This window comes from Schistocerca gregaria, chromosome 3, assembly GCF_023897955.1.
Source record: "Schistocerca gregaria isolate iqSchGreg1 chromosome 3, iqSchGreg1.2, whole genome shotgun sequence".
Taxonomy (NCBI): Eukaryota; Metazoa; Arthropoda; class Insecta; order Orthoptera; family Acrididae; genus Schistocerca; species Schistocerca gregaria.
In genome coordinates this window covers 616,423,601-616,451,152 of record NC_064922.1, presented here as the reverse complement: position 1 = coordinate 616,451,152, position 27,552 = coordinate 616,423,601, and the positions used below count along the sequence as shown (strand labels likewise).

General features: G+C 41.4%; 1 protein-coding gene across 1 annotated transcript in view; it reads left to right on the top strand.

The window, feature by feature from the left end:
• Nucleotides 1-1,220: 1,220 nt before the first annotated feature.
• LOC126354317 (BTB/POZ domain-containing protein KCTD9-like) overlaps nucleotides 1,221-27,552 on the top strand; it is a 41,464-nt gene continuing 15,132 nt past the window's right edge. The window contains exons 1-7 of the mRNA XM_050003873.1: nucleotides 1,221-1,788; nucleotides 1,867-1,988; nucleotides 2,219-2,440; nucleotides 8,607-8,764; nucleotides 8,972-9,195; nucleotides 22,737-22,932; nucleotides 23,118-23,251. Coding sequence (XP_049859830.1) covers nucleotides 1,741-1,788; nucleotides 1,867-1,988; nucleotides 2,219-2,440; nucleotides 8,607-8,764; nucleotides 8,972-9,195; nucleotides 22,737-22,932; nucleotides 23,118-23,251 — 1,104 coding nt within the window. The 5' untranslated portion in view covers nucleotides 1,221-1,740. The remainder of the gene's footprint in view (nucleotides 1,789-1,866; nucleotides 1,989-2,218; nucleotides 2,441-8,606; nucleotides 8,765-8,971; nucleotides 9,196-22,736; nucleotides 22,933-23,117; nucleotides 23,252-27,552) is intronic.

The following is a 27,552-nucleotide window of genomic DNA, read 5'->3' as shown; positions in this document are numbered from 1 at the left end:
AATAATTCATATCTCTTGGTAATTTACTAACACATGGAACACAAAAGTATTACAACCATTTTGTTAACTATTTAGAGAGTAGTTAAAACAAACACCACAGTCTTAGATAACAGTCGCGACACTTCTACTCGATTTTGCTGCCTACTGCGCCAACAGCGCCCCAAGCGGCCAGTAACTTATACCTTGAGCTCGGCGCGATCGTGAAATCGAATAGTAGTTGTTTATTTTGATTTCGACAATGGTTTTTACAAGCGGAAGCGTCTGTAGTGCAATAAATTGCAGCAACAACAGCAAGAAGAAGACACCACAGATGTCTTTTTTTAGGTTTCCTAAGGAACCTGAGAGGTATATACCATCATGTTACTGAACTGTATCATCAGGGTTCACTTGCAAACTACATGTGTATTATGATTAATGTTTCGTTTTAGGAGCATAAAATGGCTAGTTAATAGCAGACGAGAAGACCTTATGAAAAAAGATCTGGTTTAAATGTATAATAATATTAGGTTTTGTTCGCTACATTTCGAACAAAATTAATTCATCAATTCAGATAATAATAAGCTCGTGTGGAATGCAGTATCCACACTGTTTGACATCCCAAACAAGCCACCTCAACTGACGATGAAGAGGAAACTGCTACAAAGATTCGACAATCCATCTAAAGCTGTAAAACAGTCCTATGGCACAGAAGCAGCCACTTCAGCTATCCATGTATAAGTGCCAAGTTTATGTGAATCGTCAACACAGACCTGCTTTGGCGATGAAGTGGTTAGATCAAGGGAAGTTATTCGTGTGTTACAAAATCGTAATGTTTGGTATGTATTTCGTTCACTTCTGTTGTTAGTCACTTAATTTTCCTTGCTTCCTTCGTGTGATGACATTATTTTGGTAGCACCTTGTTCACTGACAAATTATTTGCAAATTATTCAGATATTTGGTTTTGCGTGAAATGTAATTTAATCAGCTCATTATAATGTTTTCAACCTATTTCACCCACTATTTGGTAATTGCATGTCCCACTTAGAATAATATAAAGATGAAGGTCGTACTTCTGGCAACAGGCGACAATGACAAACACAGTAGGCCTACAGAACGATAAATGAGCTGTCGATCGCTTTTGCATGTAGAGGTACATGCCTGTGCTTCTTTCGTGCGTATCTGTGTGTTTATATTCTTTTGATATCAACGAGGTAAGCTGCAATTCTATCCAACGTCACAAGTGTTTCTTCACGAACGTGTTGTAGCTTGCCACGCAATTCCTGGTTTTTGTCAATACTTGCGCTTGTTTTAGAATCATTTTTAGAAACATATATGCCTTTTGATACTACACAAACCCTTGGAGGCAATAAAATAACTTCAATATTTCGTAAATTACGTAGGAAATGGATGCAAAACAAACATTATGCTTACAACGCGTCTGATGTTCACCTTACTCGCCGCTTGAAGCGCTAGTGTCACTCCATCTGTCAAACGGTAACAACTTTTACAGCAGTGAGTGTCGCGACTGTTATGTTAGACTGTGACAAACACTGTCCTTACGACACATGTGATTATCCGCTTTCTCGCCGCTTGGAGCGCTAGTTTCGTCCCAGATGTCTAACGACAACAATTTGCGTATGACAGACTATCGTGACTAGGTTCTGGCGGATCTCTCTGTAGTCGCGAGATGTATGATCTTTGCAAGCATTTATGCCGAGAAATTTGACAAGTACAGTTACAAAAATTTGTCGATAGAAAAGCATGAAGAGAGTAATATTGTTCAAAAACGGAACAGATGTAGACGGAAAGGTCAGCATATTAATATTGTTATATTTGTGTATATATTTGTCTTACGTAAAATGTTTTAAAATATTTTTTCTATTTAAGGTATTTTTAGTGACACATTCGCTGGACGAACTGCTGACAGCAGCGAGTCAGAAATTTGGATTTACAGCTAAACGATTGTTCACATCTCAGGGTGGCGAAATTGATGATCTTAAGCTTATTAGGTAAGTGTCTGAATAACGCGCAGAGAATTTTCCTGTCTTGTCCCCACAGAAAAATAAACAAATGTCACTAACTTAACAATCATTATAGGTGTATGTTATTTAAATATCTGTGTAAGGAGCGTGGGTGACGTTTATTTGGACTAGTTTGCACGATTAAGCCAACTAGCTTAAACTTGAAAACCTCTACACGCTGATTAATCTTTTTTCTGGATAATGTTATCCTGTTATAGAGACGATGATATATTATACGTTTCTGAGGAGGAAGGTTTTATTCCTGTGAAACCAGCCACTACTTCAGCAACAAGTCAGGTCGTACCTGTTAGTTCTGGAACTGAAACGCCGTCATGCAGCAAATCAAACACAGAGTGGGTGACATTAAATGTAGGCGGAAAATACTTCACCACGTCAAGGAGCACATTGGTAACAAAGGAACCCATGAGCATGCTAGCAAGGTAAGAATCTCTTAAGATGTGTACAATAATGGTCATTAGGCGACATATTGAAATTGGTTATGTATTGAAACATGCCCCCTATATCAGAGCAACAAATTTATTATCTTATAGTAAACACATGCAGGTGGCCATTTTTTTGTAATTTCTTCAAAATTATAATTTCATGCAGTTAAAAAAAACAGAGTAAGCATGTGAGTAAGGTTTTCCATGAACAGGGGTAGTGTAAGTACTCTAAACACACAGAATTACTGAGGAAATATGTGAGTTGATACTTACCATGACATTACAGAAGTGTCAAATTCCACATGTCTGCTTTGAACAATGACATAACCTACATGGCAGAAATGACTACTTCCAGTGTATACAAAATGTCGACACTGTCCCTTCCCACACATGCGAACAGACATGGGGGGGGGGGGGGAGAAAAAAAAAATGACACAATAACTTCTCACTCCAAAAATAAAATGAAACTAACAGGACAACCACAGAAAGTTGGAGGTTAGGGCAGGGACAAGCTGAATATACAATAATAAAAAAACACCATATCATTGCAAAACATATAATATAAAAAAGAAAGTAAGTTACAACATTCTGCTACACCAACAAAACCACAGGAATCAGAAATTTCCCATGACCTGTGTAGCTCAACCGCAGCTATCGCTGCCAAAAGACTAGTACCTACAACTCAGAAAAGTAGAACTCAAAATCCAAGTATCTCATATTTACTACATCAATCAAAACACAACTGACATACCATAAATGTACAACACACAAAATATCGCAGTTACTATAGGATAAAACCAAAACAAAAATTTCTTACCAACAAAAGCCTCCATCAATACCACCACCTAGGTTGTTCACCAAACCCAACCTCGTGCTGTCACCACAAACATGATGCACAACATATTCAAAATACATTTGCAGATACTGTATGTAAGACATCATATCGTCACTCATCTCAGAATTCTTGTGAATTTCACTGTTATGTACGTACCTAACAAAAAGCAATAAAAAAAATTAGACTATTTGTGCTCAACAAAAACAAAACTAATTGGACCTGACAAAAACACCAGACACTTAAACAACAAAACCCTTCCACAACCCATGTTACTGTACAAACTACCAAACTTGAAACCATGTTAGCACAATGACAAACAAAACTCAAATGAAGCCAATACCACATATTAAACTCAGCACGTCCACATCCACCATCAGAGGGCATGATCAAATACTACATCTGCAAACATGAGCAACTCAAAATTCTGCACTGTACTGATGTCACACACCAAAACACCATTACATTACAGCTCAAAGCAGACCTGTGGAATCGGACACTTTCATTGACCACCTACTGTAAAGAAGACACTTTAAGTTGGACACAGGAGGGCATTCGGGCTCAAGCTGCTGGAGGTGGCAGTCGTGTGCTTGCTTGTATGTATGACTGTTGTGTTTGTCTTATGAAGGCTGTGGCCGAAAGTTTTGTGTGCCTATCTACAACGTAGTGTGTCTTCTTTACAGTAAGGGCCAAGCTATCTTTTCCTAAATTGTTGATACTCTTACACCGAGTTTCCAGTGTTTTATATGAGTACTCAGATGCTTGTATTCAGGAATTTTTTGTTGTTTTCTTAGATGTAATTAAAGAATTGTTCTGTTGGTGCTCTACAACCAGGATATTTTAGGAGAAATGGGTAGTGTTTTTGGGGCATGTGCTCGTTATTCTTTTCAGTAAAAACTTGAAATCTGTAGCTGTTGTGGAACATTCCTATCTGCTCTTGTGGTTTCCCAGGACTACATAATGAAGTGAAGCATTGGAGAAACTGTGTTTTGTTATAAAATATTGATTTTCAAAGTAAAGATATGTGACTAGGAATTGGACAGGTGCAGGAAAAGTTTGATAGTATAGTAGTGGCTATTAAGAAGGTATATAGAAAAAGAACAATTTTATGCCATATTAATAATTTTGATAATAAATTAATGAAATGACTGAAGCATGAATAACAAAAACTGCTTGTAAGAGTAACGGGGTGATGTGATGATGCATTTGTACAGTTATTGAAGTAGGTGATACAAAAGTTTTATGAAATAAGAAACAGTTGTTGTCACTAACAAATAAAAATATTAATAATATGAGATATAAGTTACTTAGTATGAGTGACAACTGAACCGTGACAGTGAATTTCAAATGATGAAAGCACATCATCTGTGTTACAGGGATTTATTAATCATGACTACGTTCATGAAATGGTGAGATCATCAGGTAACAAACTGTTGACCTAAAGATACCAAATTGTAATTATATCTTAAAACAGAAACTACAGTGCCAACTTATTAAAATGTTGAGGGATGTGCACCTTTCAGCACATAATGTCCTTAAATTTTCCATAATCTAAATTAAATTTCTGGTCTGCCATGTTGATTCCCCAGTTTCTGTGTATGTGCTGCTGTGGATTATTCTTAAGATGGATCATGCTGATTCAGTCTCGTTTGTACTAGTTGTATTGACCACTCTATACTACGTATAACATCCCAGCAAGAAAAGTGACACAAGTTAAAAAGTGGCATCTTTAGATTGTCATTGGAAAAGATGAGAGAAGTGCCCCAACATACATGAAAAATATAGTGGAATTTACTGCCAACAATAATTACTTGAAATATAAGGGAAGCTAATACTATTTCAATGTAAGTTTTATAGAATTAATTCTTTAAGTAAACTTTATTCAAGTATCGTATTTTTCAGTTGTCACTGTTTGTCGGGGTTCAATAAGTTCAGTGAGCTCATTTAGGCTTAAGTTTCTTTGCCATGTTGTATGATGCTGTTTCTTACTCAGCAATTTTTGTTTTTAGAGTTAGCTTTCTCTCATGTTCCATTAATTATCTTTTTTATGACTGTTGCATGCTTCATGACTGCGTTATTGTGCAGGAATGTATGAGACTTATGTTATTTACTCTTATGGAAGTTTTTTGCACGTCATGTATTGAAAGGTCCAGATACCTCACTTGCTAATCAACAGTATACTAATTTGGTAATTCCTGCTTTACAGTCTAATTACAATTTTGCATCCTTATTACGTCCTTAGTTTGTTACTTGAAGATGTGACTACAGTGTCATGAAACTAGTCGGGATTGTTAATCATTTTGATACAGATGTCGCAGTTTTAATCATTTCAAAACAATGATGTATGACAAACCATCAGGTCCTCCATAGCAATGGTGGATTGTGGACTGAGAATGTTCTTGTTGTTAATGTCCTCACGCATATTAAGAGATTGAAAACATCTGACCACAGTGGGAAAACAGAATGTAGTACAAAATAAAGTGCCATGGCACATTCATTGGCTTCAACAACTAGCAATGAAACTGTCACTCTCCAGCTTAACATAGATCTTGAGTTGCACTTAACTGCATTTTGTTGCTGCAACATCATATAAAAAAAGTACATACACAGAACAAAACATTTTTTTCCCTCAGCCCCAATAGAGCTGTGTAAATCTAGTAAACAATACAGTGTAAGCTACTATGCACAATAAATGACACATTTTTGATAAAACACGTGACTGAGATATACAGCTGAAACATGCAAGATGCTGTCTCCTTAATGTATGTCACACTTGCAGGAATTTACTGATGACTCATTATATATTAGACCAGACTGCCCTTATTATTTATTTCATCCAGGGATCATCAATGGGCTAAAAATATAGATGTGCGCAAAATACGTGATAAATGGAGATATGCTGTACAAAACATTGTAGAACATACATGTTCAAGGAGTCAGGAAAAATGTTGAAGGAAAAAAAAAGTACATTCTTAATTCTGGGTAAAGTTTTTATGCTTTGCACTTATGCAAAACTGTGTGAAATTTGCATCATTAATAAACATTTATTTAGTATAAAACATAGTTTTAAACACCAAATAAACAGCAGTTACGATAGAGTAGTGGTGCTATTGACACGTAGATCTGCAGAGGTACAGTATCTGTCAAAGTAGATCTTGTAGGTCTGGTCCCATGCAGTTTGCCTTAAGACGCCAATCATAATGTTTCCAGATGCTCCAATATCTGTTTCATTATTTAATGTGAATTTTGAATTATTTTCTTGATTGCTGTATATTTCAGTTTTGTGTGCAAACATTTCTCCGTACAGAATCAAAAGTACCCCCATTTTTTCAGTTTCTTTCATATACAGGTCATGTGGTGCCTTGCTTTGGTAAGTGACAGCTTCTCAATCATTGCCACCAAAGGACATTTTTTATTCATGTGATCAATTATAACACTTGCACAGTTTGTCATGATCTCGACTCTCAGGGTATGATAGCTTCATATTGTCTTTGAAATGCAAAGTTGTCATCAGACTTTAAAAGTATCTCTGAGACATTCTGTTTTACAAGCTCAACATGAATATAATAATTCCAGTAACATTGAAATTAAGTGTTTTGTTTGGGTTTTAGTGTGTGCTGCAAAGGTTAAATTCATCTAAAATTTTTACCGTTAATTTATCAGTAATAAAATACTTAGAAGTCTGATGATGTGGTGTAGTCAGCTGTAGTATTGATTGTGGCAGCGCACTATTTTCTTGGGATCTAAAAATGTCACTTTATATATAAATGGAGCACTTTGTATTTTTCCAAATGATTTGATTTCTCTGTCTCTTTAGATGTTTCCAGAAGCTTGTTGTGCTGGATATATCAGCATCAAGTTCATTATCGTCACTATCACTACAGTATCAGGCTCACTACCATTATTTGCAGATTCCATATCATTTAAAGTTACAGTGGGATCTTCATCCAATTCTTCAAAATATAACCCATTTTGTGTGTCAGACAGACATTGTAGAGCCGTGAATTCTTTGTAGGTCTTCACTTAATGTCATCCATTTTCAAAATACAAGATTGGCTCCAAGCAATAATTGAACTACCATGGGAAACTATATGAAACCAGAATAAAGGAAACACCAATTTGCTGTCGTCTGAATATGGGTAGGAGTATTACTATGGACCATTCCATATATGCAAACAAAATTGATTCATGTTGTACTTCAGTACTTATTGTTAATGCAAATATGAGCTGACCTGAACAGCACACTCTCCAAAGGTTTTTACATTTGCATGTTCTTGCTTGCAACTACCAGCAATCACTATCAAGAGAGGGCAGTGTTTGCCAGACTGTTAATGCTGCTCAGAGAACACAGCCACATCGTGAGCTCAGTAGTACTTTCTGATGGGAGCGTCTTCCACTTAACCATATTTGGCGGTGTTAAGGTGCACTGGTATAAAAGAGGCACTCCACTTTTTAAGACTTGTTTATAGGAAAACAATTTCTCATTTAATACATCTAGTACAAAACAGTTATAACATATGTGTATTCATACATCAAATACGTAGACTATACAGGAAAGAGAGCTCAAATTTTAATTTGCATCCTCAGAGTAGGAGGAGGAAACATTTGAAGCCACTGTGTCAGAACCTGAATCCCCATACAATAAACTATCCTTGGTGCCGACCAGTGCATTACTGATTTTGCACTTAAATGATTTAATCACCTGTTTCAATTTTTATAGAGCCCCATGAAGCTTTGAATAACTTGCAACTTGAGAAATGCTAGGTATCTTCTATTTCCTGACAGTGTTGTTTCAAAATATGTAGATTGCATTAGTCTTTTTCAACTCTTTCTTCATAAATCCCATAAGTGGTCTGTTGATATATAAAGGCAATTGATTCAAGTAAACTAGTTATCCCACCTGAAATTACAGGAAACTGAGTCTTCAGTTGATTCAGTCTATTTTTAATGTCTAGTGTTGTGTAAGAACGAAACTGATCCCATGCTTTTTGAGGCCTCCAGATTGCGCAGTCCCTCCCAGGGGCACCACTTTATCGTAGGCACCTTCAGTGCGGGGTGGGAGGGTTTGCGTGCCTTGAAGTTGAGAGCTATGCAGGCGGTAATGTAGCTACTGGCATGGTCACCCAGAACATCAATAAGGTTTGCCTGTTATGTTGCATTAGATTTTTATGTTGGAGATTTTGTACTATTTGCCAGTGAAATAAAGTTGCGATCAAAAGCATGTTGTAGATACGAATATTACGTATATTTTGTACTCTGTAATCTTTAATATTGCAAGTCAGTTGAGATATTAAGAGCCTTTTTGATGTTTTGTTACCTGATTTATTGCAGAATGTTTGCAGAAGGGGACAATGGATTTTTAATGACTCCTAGCAATGTTGACAAAAATGGTGCTTATCTTATTGATAGAAGTCCAACATACTTTGAACCACTTCTCAACTATCTGCGAAATGGACAACTAATTTTTGATAATAATGTGAATCCAGAAGGTATTTATCCTGTCCTGTAGTTATTCTTTGATTTTTTTGTTTATTTTTCTTCTGCTAGTTCACATGGTGTTTTTTGGTGGTGTATGTACTTCATCATCTGACAAGTTAATTTGTATCAATCTAATGTAGTAAATAGAAAATATTTTATATCACAATGAAGTAATTTGTTTGTATGCCTCATTTATGTGTGTTTCTGATTATGTTCAGGAATATTGGAGGAGGCACGCTTCTTTGGCATTGAATCATTGATTCCTCAGTTGGAATCATTAATACAAGCTGGTCAACGTTCTAGAGATAATGCTCCTCTTACTCGGCGTGATGTTGTTAATGCCATCATTGTCACACCATTCACCGCTGAACTGCGTTTCCAGGGGGTTAATTTAGCTGGTGCAGACTTATCCCGCTTAGATTTACGCTACATCAATTTCAAGGTATGGAGAGTTTATTGGTGTAGATACAATAATTTGTTTTATACATCTATGCATTGTTCAGAAGTGTCATGTTTAAAAAAGACAGTGTGTTATTGGTCAGTATGTGAAACATTTTAGTGGTGTAAATGACAATTGACCAATTGCTAGTCTCACCTCTCTTCATGGTCATGGTTTTTTGTGGAGGCTATAATTTGGTGTTGATAGATCAGCCATTCTTTAAAGTGAAACAGTGGGAAATCTAGGATGGAATAATGACAATATTATGAAAGGGATAGTTGCCACTCATCATATAGTGGAGATGCTAAGTCACAAATAGGCACAACAAAAAAGACTGTCAAACAAGTAAGCTTTTGACCTTAGTAGCAAGAGACTGTGGCCATGTGTGTATGAGTAGCATTTGATTGTGTGTGTTGCGTGTGTGTCAGTCTTTTTGTTGTACCTGTCTGACTCGACATCCTCACTATATGGTGAGTAGAAACTACCCTTTCCATAATATGTCATTCTTTAAAATGACTCTTTGCAGACAACTAAGCAAGTCTCTCAGACCTCCAGTCATCCTGCACACGTTGTATCCCACTACAGTGAGGGAGCCATTTAATGATAAGTTGTCTCCTTATCATTATTTGTGGAACCCGCACTAATTTGGAAACTAGTGAATCACTGTTTCGTTTTTTGACAGAAATAAACATTCATGGTTGCATTGCCAGTCGGGTAGAAACAGTTGTTACCTACCGTGTGATCAAAAAGTCAGTATAAATTTGAAAACTTAATAAACCACGATTTTATTAGAACAAAAGAAAAGTGTTGCTAGACACGTGAAAGGTCTCTTGCGCACGTCATTTGGTGGTGATTGTGTGCTCAGCCACCTCTTTCATCATGCTTGGCCTCCCAGGTCCCCAGACCTCAGTCTGTGCGATTATTGGCTTTGAGGTTACCTGAAGTCGCAAGTGTATCATGATCGACCGACATCTCTAGGGGTGCTGAAAGACAACATCTGACGCCAATGCCTCACCATAACTCTGGACATGCTTTACAGTGCTGTTCACAACATTATTCCTCGACTACAGCTATTGTTGAGGAATCATGGTGGACATATTGAGCATTTCCTGTAAAGAAAATCATCTTTGCTTTGTCTTACTTTGTTATGCTAATTATTGCTATTCTGATCAGATGAAGCGCCATCTGTCGGACATGTTTTGAACTTTTGTATGTTTTTGGTTCTAATAAAACCTCATGTCATTCCAAGCATGTGTGTCAATTTGTACCTCTATATCTACATTATTCCGTGATTTATTCAGTTTGCAAATTTATATTGACTTTTTGATAACCCGGTATTTGCTTAAGAACATTTTTCCTTTGTTCATTTCTCTGTAGGGTTTTGCTTTAGTGAGTAAGGAATTGCACTTCTGCATAGTGACACACAAAGTTTGAATGCAGTTTTCTCCAGATCTCTACATTATTTAGAAACTAAAGTAACTGTAATAGCTGCTGCCATTGATTTGGAATGAGGGGGATTTGAGAGATGTACTTTACTAGATGTATCTACATGTGCATATTTGAGATGATGCATTGATGCTCTTTGCCTTTGCGCGGACACAGTGATTTTTGTACAGCCTTTTTCGTAGTTGAGTATAAAGATGATGTGGAACTTAGTTTCTATGCATTATTACATTTTGTGTATTTCAGGGCAACATACCCTTCAGCTTCTGGTTGCCTTTGATCCCTAAATGCAAGACAGTTTATGCTTGACATCCTATAATGTCATGAGACAGTTCACATAATTCATGGGAGGAGGATGACGTACGTTGCTTTGTATGCTGCTGTGACCCACTTTCCAGAGATAGAATGTCCTATGCAAACAAGAGTAATATGTTCATAATTTTGCCACTCGAAAGGAGTGATAAGTGATTTGATTCAATCTAAGAGGTTGCACTTTGACATATAAATCCAAGATTAATGAATTCAGATAGATTTTATGAACAGAAGGTCTCCCCCTCCCCCAGTACATATTGGACACATTACATATGAATCCGTAAAATGTCAGACATTCTAAATGCCCAGTCTCACACTTAAATGTTTTAGGAGTGTTCTTGTAGAACGAAAATATACTATGGGATTAAAGGCGACCACTGAAAAGCTAGCTTTCAGTGATGAGCTAGAGTAAAACACACACACACACACACACACACACACACACACACACACACACAATAGTGTCAGATGGGTGGGAGAGAGAGAGAGAGAGAGAGAGAGAGAGAGAGAGCGAGAGCGAGAGAGAGAGAGCGCAGGGGGTGGGTCACTCAGAGGGAGGCCACTGTTTTGCCTGCTACAAATGTGGGAGGGAGGGTTGGCAGGTATATGGGCTACCATGATTGTAGCAGCCAGTGGGAAGTGGCACAAGCCAAAGAAAACATGAATTGCGGGGACAGAGGGAGAAGAAACTGTTGGGTGGAGGATGCAGGGCAGTGGGTTACCTGAGAATGAGGCCAGGGTGATTATGGAAGCAAGGAATGTACAAAGGTGTGAAAATTTAGATGAAAAGTTTGATATTTTCTAGTTTCTCTTGCTCTGGAATTATTCAGCCATGTGATATCACTCAGTTACCTCTATACGGCAACATTTACCTTTGCTATTGGGAGTACAGTGCCAATTGCAATGTTGGCAGCACTCCCTAAGCAGTCAGTTGTTATTGTCGAGGCAGAGATTGCATGGCTGCAGCCATTCTGGAGACAGTTTGATTCAGCTGGAACATACCTAAGGTGCATTTTATGTTTAATGTAACATCAAACACTTATTTTTTTGAGTATCTCTACTTACACTGTAGTCATAAAATATAAATGCTTTCATTATTATCAGTAATTATTTTAGGTGTCAGATATATGTTGATTGTGGGTCAGAAAAGTGATCCATTGCCAACAAACCTTGCTTCTATAAAACTGTTATTCAAAGGAGGACAATATTCATAGTGAGGTATAGCAAACAGGTTACACATTTCACAAAAATAGGTAAGCCGCATTTGCCAGGCAGCAAAAGATGGCCCTACTGTCAGTCCTGCACATTGAGATAACAGTGGACGCAAGAACAAACCATCCCCTAGAACTCGACACAATCTTGTCCAGATGACAAAAAACAACAGAAAGAGCTACCAGTCAGTAGTTGAAGAAGGCTCTGGAGAACTTTGAGGTTGTTGATTGTACCTGCACCGTCCACAGAAAGCTTATTAGTGCAGCCCATCATTGACGCAAGAAAGTGAAACTTACCCCTGCAATAAGTGCAAAGAGACTTAAAAGGGCTTGTGAAGTTAGAAATCAGTTTGGAGAGGACTGGAGCAAGGTAAATAAACTTTATTTAAACCAAATGAGAATCTGTATGTGAAAATTTAATTTGAAAAATGAATATTTATCAACCAAATATAGAAAAAGAGACATGGAGAAATTTTCTTCTTTATTTTCTTTTCGAGTTGGCATATAACATCGGAAATCATGGACTTTTTATGATTAAACTGTCCTGCCCCGCTTCCTTTCAGATTTGCTTTTCGCATGAGTCTGTGTTGTCCATATGTGAAGAAAAAAGTGTGTCCGAAGAACATTTAGTGCGAACCATAAAATATGCTCTGTTTGGTATGGTGTTTTGTGTCATGTCTATAAAGGGTACTGGCTGCCGTTACATTGTGGAAGGCGCTGTGAATCAAACTTGATATAGGAAAGTCCTGGAAAAAAAGGCTTTTACCTCAGATGAAGGAATGGTTTTCCAACAGTGACTGTGTTCACGCACAGTGGTGCACTTTCCATAAAGCTAAGTCAGTAGCACAGTGCTTAGCTGAAAGCAATATAAAAACTTTGCCATGGCCTGGAAATAATCCAGACATGAATCCTGTAGAGAATTTGTGGGCAATTGTTAGGCAGAAGTTGAGGAAGATCAGCATTACAACAAGGTTGCTACTCACCGAGAAACTGATCCAAATATGGCTTAATGCTGAAGATTCATGCTTAGGTTTCATAGAAACGATGCCAAGACATGTTGAATTTCTGATTAATAATAAAGGCATGCACACAAAGTACTATAATATTCTCATTTGATGAATAAATGCTTATAAACTGCAAATGTGTTCAAAAAAACCCTTGAGTCTAATAATATTCACATCTCTGTATTGCAAGAGTAACTCCCACCTGGATAGTTTAGAAAAGCTGCTGGTGGGGGAAGGATCTAGAAGGCTTGGGTTGTAAAGCAGACTTTGAAATTGAGCATGTTGTGGTCAGCTGCATATTGTGCCACCAGGTGGTCAACATTGTTATCAACAACAGTTTGATGGTGGCAATTCAATCTGCTGGACAGCTGGTTGGTTGTCATACCAACAAAAAAGGCTTTGCAATGCTTGCAGCAGGTGGCTTGGTCTCTGATGGGGCAGGATAAGTGTGTGACAGGACTGGAGAAGGAGCTGCTGGGTATGTGGATTGGGCAGCCACGGAGGTATGATCCGTATACCACTCCCAACCCCTTGCCACAGGGATATGATCCCTGTGGCAGACCAAGGTGCAAGACTCCCCAATCCACCAACCCAGGACCTCCTAGTCCAGTCGTGTCACAGGTTTATCCTACCCCAACAGAGGCCAGGCCATCTGAGTAAGCAGCTATGTCATATACCAACTCTGCTGCAAACACTGCACAGCATTTATTTTGGTTGACATGGGTTACCAATCAGCTGTCCACCAGGATGGCGTGACCACTGCCAAAACAACGCGCACTTGGCTCCCATAATCGTCCTTGCCTCAGTCACAGGTAACCCACTGTTCTGCATCCTCCATCCAACAATTTTCTCTTCCTTTGTTCTGTCACCCCCTTCCAATTTTCATAGCCTTCAGCATGTGCCACCTCCCACTGGCTGCTACAATTTTATCAACCTGTATACCTGCCATTGCTCCCTCCTGCATTTGTAGAAGGCAAACCAACCACCTCCCCTCCCTCCGAGCCACCCACGCCCTGTTCGCTCTCCCTGCCTCCCCCTCTCTCTATCCACCCCATCTGACACTACTCCCACCACAATCAGTCCACTTCCTGCAAAATATCGATGGAATTGTTGGTCTAGCAGGCATCACGTTGGGGCAGGAGCATGACTGCGCACACATTTTACTCTAGCTTGTTAATGGATAACTCTGAAAGCCTCTTTCTTGTGTACCTATTGATGACCAAAACAGATCTGCATTTCAGTGAGTGGTCTCCTTTAATCCTAAATCTCACACGTGTCATGAGAATAAAGATAACAGTGAGTCTGTACATAACTTACTTGTTTCCAAAAAAAAATTGAGAAAGCCTTCTGATATGACGGAATTATACTGGTCATTTCATAACACTTAATAAGACTACCTAGAAAAGAATTTATTAAAAACATTCTATGTGCCTCACCAGAGAAGTGATGGGTTCTAATGCCAATAAGAGAACTTTCATTTAAAGTGTTATTAATACTGAGACACAAATTTTTACTAGTGAACAATAAAATTTAATTCAAGGAAAAAATATTCAGTATTTGCTTATGTTTCTTATACAGTTGTCCCCTTTGGGTACTGGGGGTTAGAATAGGCCCGAGGTATTCCCGCTTGACGTAAGAGGCGACTAAAAGGAGTCTCACACGTTTGAGGCTTAATTTAATGATCCCCTGTAGGGTTTGACCTCCATTTTTCAAAATTTTCCTGAAGAGCGAGGGAATTAGGGAATGGTGCCTTACATGGTGCATAGTGTCCATCATGCGCTGAGACCTCTCGCACCCTTTGTTGATGTGGATCTGCACTTTCGCTTACTCCAGCTGTTGGGCGGGGTCACCCTCCTGGGTGCCTTTTCCTCCTTCCTCGGTGCAGTATCGCTTTCACACTGGCAATGATAATGGACTTCTTAGCTTGTTTGCACCTGCACGGTAGCCAGTCTGTTGTGGTGGGTCCGCCATGTACCCTGTTGGTTGTACCCCATAACCACATACAGATCGCTCTGCTGACACTTGCACCGTTAACTCCCCACATATGCCAAGGAGATGACTGTCACCCTGGGGCATCGGGACTCCAGGCAGTGGTCATCCTGCCAGGTGGCCTTTGCTGCAGCAGGATGGCGCCCATGGGGAGGGCCCCTGGTCGGAGTGGGTGGCATCAGGGCGCATGACACGCCATGAAACGTAATACGTCATCTCTTGCTGGTTGTCAAACACCAGCAGTCTTTAAGCAGTCAAGGTCTAACTTCAATGCTAAGAAATACAACCCCAAATCATTCTCCCCCTGGCCACACCATGGGAGTAACGCCAGGGTAAGGGTGGCAACGAAGCTCTTCACCTCGGTACCTTGTATGTACAAGAGTTGATGGGGAATCTTTCTTGTCAATGAAACCTCAGTTTTTTTTGTGGAACATTCAGAGGACAAGTTTGGGGAGGTGGAGGGCATGTCCAAAATGTGGTCAGAGTCAGTGTTGATCTAAACAGCAGCCTCTGCCCAGCCACGGGCACTACTTGTTGTGACAAGCTGGGGATGTTTCTGTTTCCATCATGCCCCATAAGAGCTTAAATATGATCCAGGGTATCATATTCACAGGGACCTTCTTTTGCAGTCTGATCTGAGGGATAATCAGGTTGCCACCGGTGCCTTCATCTTGGCCTTCGAGGGTGACACATTACCTGAGAAAGTCAAGGTGATGGTCTACTGCTGCGATATAAAGCCATATGCCTTCCCTGATGCGGTGCTTCAAGTGCTGGAAGTTCAGCCATATGTCTTCCTGCTGTACTTCCGGCATCACCTGTTGGGATTGTGGATATCATTCACATCCCAATACTCCATTAGCCCCACCTCCTATCTGTGTCAACTGTGGAGAGCACCATTCGCCTTGCTCGCCAGACTGCAGGATTCTCCAGAAAGAAAGAAAGGAAGAAAGAAAGATAACGAAATATAAAACCCTGGACCAACTGACTTACAGTGAAGCTAAGAGAAAATATGAGAGGCTATATCCTGTGCATATGACTTCAACCTACACCACTGCAACCACAGTGGCTCTACCATCTTCCATTCCGCTGTGTACAGTTGGCTCTCTTCAGGAGCAACTCCCCCCTCCCCAACTCTTCGGGACATCAGGCCCAACTTCTTAGCTGGAGAAGCATAAGTCTTCTTCGGCTCCTCTCACCAGGAAGGGATCCTTTGGGTCACTCCCTTCTCGGGGTCCTACCAGTAGCAAAGCTGACACCTGACAGTGGCCGAAGCAACCACAGGTAGCTGGTTGTAGGGCTTCACGGTCCTCCTCAGTCCCTGAGACTGAATCAGTGAAGCCGCCCTAGCTGGACAAACGTAAGAAGCAGCTAGAGAAACATAAAAAGAAAAAGACCCCCAAGAACCAAGGCACTGCTGTGAAAGATAACGAAATATAAAACCCTGGACCAACTGACTTACAGTGAAGCTAAGAGAAAATATGAGAGGCTATATCCTGTGCATATGACTTCAACCTACACCACCGCGACCACAGTGGCTCTACCATCTTCCATTCCGCTGTGTACAGTTGGCTCTCTTTAGGAGCAACTCCCCCCTCCCCAACCGTTCGGGACATCAGGCCCAACTTCTTAGCTGGAGAAGCATAAGTCTTCTTCGGCTCCTCTCACCAGGAAGGGATCCTTTGGGTCACTCCCTTCTCGGGGTCCTACCAGTAGCAAAGCTGACACCTGACAGTGGCCGAAGCAACCACAGGTAGCTGGTTGTAGGGCTTCACGGTCCTCCTCAGTCCCTGAGACTGAATCAGTGAAGCCGCCCTAGCTGGACAAACGTAAGAAGCAGCTAGAGAAACATAAAAAGAAAAAGACCCCCAAGAACCAAGGCACTGCTGTGGCACGCACACCACCGCTAACTACAAGCTCTGTGTCTGAGTATGAGGTGGAAATCCTGGAGTCCACTGAGGACGTAGATCTCGTTGGGCCCTCAGACACAATGGATGTCAATTGCACAGGTACTCATCTGGTGGCAGTAGGTGACCCTGAATGTAGACTGCCTCATTGAATGTTTGATGCCTTCCCAGTCTCACACTCACCTAATCCTCTATTGGAATTGTGGTGGTATTTTTCCACCACTTGGCTAAGCTATGGCAACTGGTAATCTGTACACCTGCTTTCTGCATTGCCCTCCAGGAAACCTGCTTCCTGACAATGTGGACCTCTGCCCTCAGTGGCTATAAGGGATATTACAGGAACTGTCGTGAATGTAATAGTGGCAGGTGGTGTTTGCATCTATGTCTGAGCTCAGTATGTAGTGAACCTGTGCCCCTTCAAACCCCTCTTGAAGCTGTGGCTGTCAGGATAAGGACGATGCAGGAAATAACTAATCCATTAAATTTCAGGCAAGCAGCCGCGCAAATAAAATTTCCTCTACTGATATTTCAGCCGTGTATCATCCGGCCATCTTCAGAGCGAGTCACAAGACAGCACAGGAAGTAACTGTGTGCAATGTATATCTTCCTCCAAATGGTGCTGTACCTCTTAATGTATTGGCTGCACTGATTGATCAGCTCCCTAAACCTTTCCTACTTTAGGGAGATTTCAACGTGCATAACCTCTTGTAGGGTGGTGCCATGCTTACTGGCCCAGGTAGGGAGGTCGAAAATTTGCTATGACAACTCGACCTCTCAAATAAAGGTGCCGCCACACATTTCGTTGTGGCACACAGCCCATATTCAGCCATTGATCTCTCTGTTTGCAATCCTGGCCTTCTCCCATCTATCCACTGGAGATCACTTGACGACCTTTGTGCTAGTGACCACTTCCCCATCTTCCTGTCACTCCCCCAGTGTCATGCCCACAGGCACCTACCAAGATGGGCTTTAAACAAGTCAGACTGGGAAGGCTTCACCTCTGCTGTCATCGCTGATTCTCCCCCACATGGTGCTATTGTTGGTGTAGTTGAGCAGATCACTACAACGATCATTTCTGCGGTGGAAAATGTGATCCCTCATTCTTTAGGGTGCCCCTGGCGAAAGACAGTCCCTTGGTGGTCACTGGAAGTCACTGAGGCAATTAAACAGCATCGGCATCCCTCCCTAAAGTACCTAATAGCCTTTAAGCGGCTCTTTGCCCGCGTCCGCCAGCTTCTAACACGACGGAAACAGGAGTGTTGGAAGAGGTATGTGTTGACCATTGGGTGCCGTACATCACCTTCCCAAGTCTGGACGAAGATCAGACGTCTTTTTGAGTACTAGACCCCAACAGGTATCCCAGGCGTTAACATCGATGATGCATTATCTACTGATGCAAATGTGATTGCCAAGCACTTAGCTAAGCACAGTGCTTTAACCTCTGTGTTGGAGAACTACCCCGAGCCTTTTGCACCCGCAAACGGGGGAAGGAAAGGAAAGTCCTCTCGTTCACTACACTCCACAATGAACCCTGTAATGCCCCATTTGCACATTGCCCCGACACAGCTCCTGGGCCGGATCAGATCCACAGTCAGATGATTAAATATCTCTCGTCTGACTACAAGTGACATCTTCGTCATCTTCAACCGGATCCGGTGCGATGGCTTCTTTCCATCACAGTGGCAGGAGACCACCATAATTCTGGTGCTCAAACCTGGTCAAAACCCACTTTGTGTGGATAGCTACCAGCCCATCAGCCTCAGCAACTTCCTTTGTAAGCTGTTTGAATGTATGGTATGTCGGTGGTTGGGTTGGGTCATGCAGTTACGTGGCCTACTGGCTCCATGTCAGGGCAGCTTCCGCCAGGGTTGCTCTACCACTGATAATCTTGTGTCCCTCGAGTCTGCCATCCAAACAGCTTTTTCCGTATGCCAACATCAGGTTGCCATCTTTTTTGACATACTTAAAGCATACGGCAAGACTGGGCTACACCATATCCGTGCCACAATGAGTGAGTGGGGTCTCCGGGACCTGCTCCTGATTTTTATCCAAAATTTCCGTGTCCAAGTCGGTGCATCCCATAGTTCCACCTGTATTCAGGTGAATGGCATTCCGCAGGGCTCTGTATTGAGTTGCTCTATTTTTAGTGGCTATTAATGGTCTAGCAACAGCTGTAGGGCCGTCGGTCTCTCTTTTTCTGTATGTGGATGACTTCTGCATTTTGCACTGCTCCTCCAGTACTGGTGTTGCTGAGTGGCACCTCCAGGGAGCCATTCACGAAGCGCAGTCATGGGCTCTAGCCCACGGCTTCCAGTTTTCAGCCACAAAGTTGTCTCATGCTTTTTTTTTTCACATGATTCACTCAGAACCAAAACTTCATCTTAATGATGATCCACTCACTGTACTGGAGACATATCGATTCTTAGGACTGGTTTTCGACGCCCAATTGACTTGGCTACCTCACCTTTGTCAGCTTAAGTGGATGTGCTAGCAGCATATCAATGGCCTCTGCTGCCTGAGCAACACCAATTGGAGTGCAGATCGCTCTACGCTGCTGCAGCTCTACTGAGTCCTTGTTCAATCCCGCCTTGACGATGGGAGTCTGGTTTATGGTTTCGTGGTGCCCTCAGCGTTGTATTTACTCAAACCAGTGCACCACTGTGGCGTTAGCCTAATGACAGGAGCTTTTAGGAAGAGTGGTGTCTATTGTCCTGGTGGAGGCCGGAGTCCCTCCATTGAAAGTTAGGTGGGCACAACTGCTTGCCAGTTACGTTACACACATTCGTGGTTCTTCTGCGCATCCAAATTACCGTCTCCTTTTCCCAACCACGGAGTTTTCTCTTGCGGCCCAGGTCAGGGCTTACAATTGCGTTTTGCATCTGGTCCCTTCTGTCTGAACTAGTCCTTCGCGTTACCACCTCTCCTCGAGGCCCATTCACATACATCTCCTTGGTGTACACCTAGGCTGCAAATTCTTCTGGACCTGTCGCATGGCCCTAAGGACTCCGTTAACCCTTCGGCTCTCCGCTATCACTTCCTCTCGATTCTCGATATGTACTGGGGCCATGAAGTGGTTTACACAAATAGCTCAATGGCTGATGGTCACATAGGCTTTGCGTGTCTTCATGGAGGACATATTGAACAGCACTCATTGCCAGATGGCTGCAGTGTTTTCGCTGCAGAGCTGGTGGCCGTATCTCGTGCTCGAGCACATCCCCTCATGCCCTAGTGAGTCATTTCTCCTGTTGACTTGCTCCTTGAGCTGCCTACAAGCTATCGACCAGTGCTACCCTCGCCATCCGTAGGTAGCATCCATCCAGGAGTTCATATGTATCTCCTGGATCGGTCCCGTCATTCAGTGGTGTTTGTGTGGACCCCAGGACACTTTGGATTCCCAGGCAATGAACTTGCCGACAGGTTGGCAAAACAGGCTACATTGAAACCGCTTCTGGAGATGGTCACCTCCGAAACTAATCTGCGTTCTGTCTTACACCGCAGGGTTTTTAGTCTTTGCGAGAATGAATGGCATAACAGTACACACAACAAACTGCTTGCCATTAAGGAGACTACAAATGTGTGGAAGTCTTCCATGCTGTCCTATTCCAGGGAATCAGTTGTCCTCTGTCAGCTCCAGATTGGCCATACGCGGCTGACGCATGGTTACTTCTTGCATTGCAAGGACCCAGCTCGGTGTTGCTGTGGCTCTGAAATGACGATTGTCCACCTCTTGCTGGACTGCCCACTTTTAGCTGCTCTGTGGTGGACTTTTAACTTTCCGAGCACACTATCTTCGGTGTTGGGCAACAATGCCTCAACAACAGCTTTAGTTTTACATTTTATTCGTGAGGGTGGGTTGTATCATTTGATCTAAGTTTCAGCACATGTCCTGTGTCCTCCACCTTGGTGCTTTTAGGGTGGAGGTTTGAATGTGTTGCAGAGTTACTGGCTTCTCCTTTTTTATTCTTGTGGTCAGCCAACCATGGTAATCTGCTCTATTGTTTTGATCTCTTCTACATGTTTCTTGTATCTCTCTGTGGTTTTCTTGTCCAATTTTGTTCATTTTAGTGTTTGTTGCCTTTCTGTCATTGTTATGGTTTCTCCTTTCTTCCAGCTGTGTTTTGTATGTCTCAATTATTTTACTTCCACCCTTGTGGAATTATTTTAATTGGGATGAGGGACCGATGACCTAGCAGTTTGATCCCTCTCCCCTCTTTTAAACCAACCAACCAACTTGTACAATTCCATTCTTCAGATCAGATGCTGAAAAATTTACAGCAGAACTCCCTATGCTGTTGAGGAAGAACTGGCTTTTATAATATTTTCCAGACTCAGTTTGTTGTCTCAGTTAACTTCTCCAACTTCTTTATTGTTTGTGCTGCTCAAATTTTCTGTTTCCATTTCAAAGATGTTTTGTTGATACAAACAAAAGTTTACATGCTTTCTGATTACCCCAAAACTAAACGTAGGAGACCTTAACATATAACTCTTATAACTCCAGAGAGAAGTTCTACTGGGCACAAAGAGCATTTGCATTCTGGCAATGAATATTTTAAAAATGTTCTCTGTGATCTGACATATGGAACAAGTCAACAGACATGAAACAGAGCACCAAGAACACGTTAGCACTGAAAATGTAATTTGTGTAAATGGCACTTCGAACTATTGACATTTTCATTCATCACACGTAAGTGACTTTAGCGTGTTTGGTTGTCGAGGCAGCAGAACTTTAAATTACACAGCACTGTGTGAGTAATGCACATACAGGAAGGGTAAATGACAGAGAAAGAAAACAAATGAGAGTAAGTTTTGGATTCTGCTGTGTAGATTATTACTGCACCCTAATTCTGCAGGGATGTGATGTAAGTGCTGCTTATGTTTTGTGACTACAGCATTGTTGCCTTTTGGGCATGTTAGTGTAGGTCCATACAAGCTATTAAGTGAGAATCATCCACTATCATTAGAAGTGGTACTTTTCAGGTGTATTTTTTGTGTGCAAACTTGAGCTGATGTTATCTTTGTAACAGAGTTTATCACCAGTTGAGACTTTGCATGATGAATCTAGATTAGTATGTGTTCAGTTGGGCGCTGAAATTACTGATTTTGCCTTGCTGCTGTTGGAATTAACTTTTTATGGAAGAAACTACAGGAAAGCATGAAATTCATATATACCAGTTCCCAAATTGAGCAATTTTGTTAACGAGACAATTGAAAAAGAGCTAGGAAAAGGACATCTAATGCTTTCAGTTGATCAATGGCAGCAGTGTATGAAACTGAGTGAGAATATGGACTTACATAATGAACAGAGATGTTTACATAGTAATTGTCATAATAAAATAATCCTGAACATTTTTGTGCTGTAATATTATATCTTCACAGGATTTTAAGAAATGAGTTAATTGATTTGGATGTTGTTAGAATATATATTTTCAGAATAGCATGTAGCTATAAGATCAATAGAAACTTAAAAGTTGTAAATGAGAGTTGGGGAAAGTCTATAATAGCACAATGCCAAACATTGTTGGCATGTGACTTTCTAAATTTGCGAAGTGTGATCGATGGCTTCGTAGTTAAAGTACTTTGTCTGGGAAAGGAAAAGTGTTTCTGAAGACGTTAATCATTCCTATAGTTTATTTAAAGAAATGTTTGTAATCAGTGTAATTTTAATGTTTTTACATCCATAGTATGCATGCCTCCATGGCTGTCGGATGCTGGGTGCAAATTTGAGCTGGTGTAGCATGGAGAGGGCAGACCTCAGCCATGCTCAGTTAGATGGTGCTCAGTTGCTTGGTGTCAAAATGCTGTGTGCCCATTTGGAGGGAGCAAGTCTTCGTGGATGTAATTTTGAGGACCCTGCTGGAAGCAGAGCCAACATGGAGGGCAAGTCATGTTCACATATTGCCTATGAATATAAATTCCAGTTTCCTTTAATCACAGCAACATAACATTGACAATTAGTGACACACCATCTTTCTGCTTTATGAAGATTGTAAATTACTTGGTAAAAATGCCTTGAGGTAATTGATATATTTTGTTTTCTTCATTTTTTTTTTCAATCTTTCCAGGAGTCAATCTAAAAGGAGCCATCCTAGAGGGTAGTAATATGGCTGGTGTAAACCTGAGAGTGGCCACCTTAAAAAATGCCAATCTACAAAACTGTGACTTGCGAGCTGCTGTGCTAGCTGGAGCTGATCTAGAGGTTGGTACACAATAGACAGTATGATATGCACTGTCACTTTGGCACATGTATGCACACACAGTAATATACACATATAAATCGAAGCCCCCACCACAGTTCCTGTCTGTATGTTCAGGCCAATTTAAGGAACTACTTTAGGGATTTTGATGTTGTTTTCACTGGTAGATAGACGGACTCATGAGGAAGCAGTGGCACCCAGCTGTAGGTACACAGTGCTACCTGTGCGAAGCTGGAACAAGTTGCTAATATAAAATACAAATGGCAAGAAATACTGAGTTCAAGTGATTGCATTGGCCCAAAGTTTTCAGGATGTTGTGTGAGAATAATGTGAGTTTGCTGGGTTTTGCACAACTGGTTTCAGAAATCCATTGTGGTTGGAATGTTGAGGTCATTATGTCCAAAGTGCCTCATTATATTTGAGTGCAGAATGTTTTGAGATTCCACAGATATCAATGATATGGTATGGTAGTTTAGTTAACCGCTTTTACTAACCTTTTGGAGGTGTATGTGACCTATGTGCCCTATACACTAGCCACATTTATTTTTTTAAATCTCTTGTGTATGATGGTTAAGGGTGGAGGAGGGGCTAACTCAGGTGGAACTTCTATAGAATATGACAGGGATTCAGTAAGGTGGTCAGTAGAAGGTGTGTGTGTGTGTGTGTGTGTGTGTGTGTGTGTGTGTGTGTGTGTGTGTGTGTGTGTGTGTGTGTTGGCAGATTAATAAAATTCCTGGCCATAATAATGCATAATGTAAGTGAAAGGCAACCACTCTCACAGCATACTGACATGTGGAGCACAGAAAATATTCACACTAGCTTTTGAATTCTTGCTCTTTCTCTAGTAAAAGTATGCACATTCACACACACAATCACATACACCCAAACTTCCATGCCGATGGCTATGGTGAGACCGACTGATTATTGAAAGTTGTTGGTTGGGCTGATGGAGGTGTGACGATATGGATGGCTGCATGAGGCAAGGAAGGAGTAGTTGGATAGAGTGAGGCATGTCTTTCAACTGATGACTTGGCAGCTGCACAGCAAGATGAAAGTATTTCAGAGGGTAGACCATACAAGAGAAATAGAGAGAAGGACTCAAGGGGAAGACCAGGAGGAGATAGAGGGAGATGGGGGAGACAGGTGGGAGAGAGAAGGGGGGTTGAACTCACACGAGAAGGGGGGGGGGGATTGGAGAGGGGTGCGAGTTAGAATTTTGTGAGAAGGCAGCACACGATCTTGCAGGAAGGAGCACTGTGGACAGAAGAGAAAAGGGAATAGCTCAAATGAGGCAGTAGGAAACAGGTTAACAGAGGTTTAGGCAAGGGAGATTGTGGGACCACAGGATATGTTGAAAGAAAAGTCCCGCCTGTGTAGTTCAGAGAAAGTTGCTGGAAGGGAGTATCCAAATGGCTCGCTTAGTGAAGCTGCTGTTGGAACTCATTAATGTTGTGATGCTTAGCATGATAGTCAAATTGCAGTTTGTTAGTTTGTGCAGTTTGGCAATGGACATTCATGTGAGTGATCAGTAGAATATGGTTGGACATCAGATAGGATGGATGGTAGAACACTACATGAGTATTCACATAGCATCATCGAAGCCAAACTTAATTACGAGCCGTTTGGAGAAATCCTACCTGTCCAGTCAACACTAAAAACCTCTTGTTGGGCTCAGAGTCATTGGTGACATTTTCAAGATCTGTGTTCCTGGCAAGGACAATCTTTGCTTTTTCTTCAATAATCTCAACACTTAATCCCAAATCCACTTCATCTGGCCCCGCTCAACTCAACAAGCTCAATCAACAGCTCTTCCTAGATTCTGATACCACCTTTCAGATGGTTTCGTGGATAGATTGTTGATATCAAACACACCAGCCACTGGCAGCACTTCCACTTTGACAGTTGTCACCCATTCCATGCCAAAAAGTTTCACCTTTACAGCATTGCCACCTGTGGATGCCACATCTGCAGTGGAAAGCAGGTGGTGTTGAGATATACCAATAACCTTACCAAAGCATTTGACTGACAATATCCTGTTTGACAAGCAGTATATATTCAGCTCATTCATAAACATATCACCCATGCTATCTCCTCCTCTGATACCAGTAAACTTTCTCTGATCAGAAAGTATTATTACCCTGGCCTTGAAAAGCTGAAACATATCCTACATCAGAGCTCCAATTACCTCTTGTTGTGACCTGAGATGAGGGAAATTGTACCTAGAATCTGACCCCCCCCCCCCCCCCCATCACCTTAAGTAGTGTCTCGCCTCCCACCCAGCTTACAGAGTATCCTTCTCCATCCCTTTTCGAATCCTGTGCTCCACGAGTCATTCACTCCCTTGCGGTCGGCCCAGGTACAAGACGTGTCCCATATATACACCCACCATCTCCCAGAACCATCCAGTGACAGGCATTTCCTACCATACAAAAGGCAGAAGCATGTGTGAAAGCAGCCATGTTATATACCATTTAATTAAAGTTGCTGTGCAGCATCCTATGTGGGCATGATAAACAACTGTCTCCTCACATGATTCGCCACTGCCAAACAGTAGCAGACCGCAAACTTGACCATCCAGTTGCTGAACCTTCTCTTCATAATGGCATTGATGACTGCAACAGCTTTTTCACTATGCAAGTCATTTGGATACTCCCCTCCAGCAATAGTTTCTCTGAACTACACAGGTGGACATTGACTTTCCAGTATAATCTGTGCTATCACAATCCCCCTGGCCTGAACTTCTGCTAACCTGTTTCCCACTGCCTTATTGAGCCTGTTCCCTTCCCTCTTTTGTACAATGTCCCTGTACAAATTGTATGCCGCCTTTTCCTACCACTCATCAGCCCCCCCCCCCCCCCTCCCAAGTGGGCAAATCTCTCCATCATCTCCCCTTCCTCTTCTTTACCCCCTCACTCCCCTCCCTCTCTGTATACCCTTTATATGCTCTATTGTCTGAACTCCTTTTGTCTTACTATGCATCTGATGAAAGATCAGCCTCACCCTATTCAGCTACCCCCACCTTGCTTTGTGTGTCTTGCCCTCCCCCTCCCCATCACCATCAGCCCAAGTAACCACTTCCAATAATTGAAAATCAGCTGTACCATGGGAATGAGCTTTCAGGTGTCTGGTGTTGTGTATACGAGGTGCAACAATAAAGTAATGAGACTGATTTTCTTTGCAAGATGTGGCAACCCTGCAGGCTTTTGTAGACACAATATCTTGGACCTTGGTCTACAATCTGCTTTTAGTCCAAGCGGCACATTGATGCAACTGCTCAGTCATGAGTTGTGCTGTAATAAGTTAACACATGTTTGTGTGTCTCTCATCACGGAAATGGAACTGCATAATATTGCACAACAGTATGCCATTTCTTTTTGCATTAAAGCGGGTGAAAACACGACGACAACTTATGGTAAGCTTCAGAAGGCTTTTGGAGAGGTGGTTATGTCAAGAGCTCAAGTTTTTCGTTGGCGTAAAATGTTTAGTGAAGGCAGAACGAATGTTGAAGATGAAGACCGCAGTGGACGACCATTAACCTCATGGACGGATTTCAACTTGGACAGGGTGCGTGAACTCGTACGATCTGATCGAAGATTATCCGTGAAAATGATTGCAGAAGAACTGAATGTCAATCGAGAAACTGAAGATGTTGGCATGAGAAAGATTTGTGCAAAAATGGTCCCCAAAAATCTCGCACAACAACAGCGAGAAACATGGAAAAATGTGGCAGCTTATATGCTAGAGAAAAAGGAAATCATTCCAGAATTGTTGAGCTGTGTTATCAGTGGTGATGAAAGTTGGTTTTTTCAGTACAATCCAGAGACAAAACGCCAAAAGTTCACAATGGTGCTCAAAGGGATCACCCAGACCAAAAAAAAGCTCGGATGTTAAAGTCGAAAGTGAAATGCATGCTTATGTGTTTCTTTGACTCCAAGGGAAATCTTCATAAAGAGTGGGTGCCTCCTGGACAAACAGTTAACCAATATTACTACAAAAAAATTTTAGAAAGGCTTCGTAAAAGAGTTCTTCCGGTTTGTGTCAACTTTGCTGATAATTGGATTGTGCATCACGATAGTGCACCATCCCATGCTGCTCTGTCAGTACAGCAATATTTAACATCAAAACAAATTTCAGTACTACCACATGCACCTTATTCACCAGATATCACTCCATGAGACTTTTTTTCTATTCCCAAGAGTCAAAATGGCAGTCAAAGGACACTGTTTTCAAACAACAAAAGATGTCCAAAAAACTGTGACGAGGGTCGTGGAGGATATTACAGAAAATGAGTTCCAGAAATGTT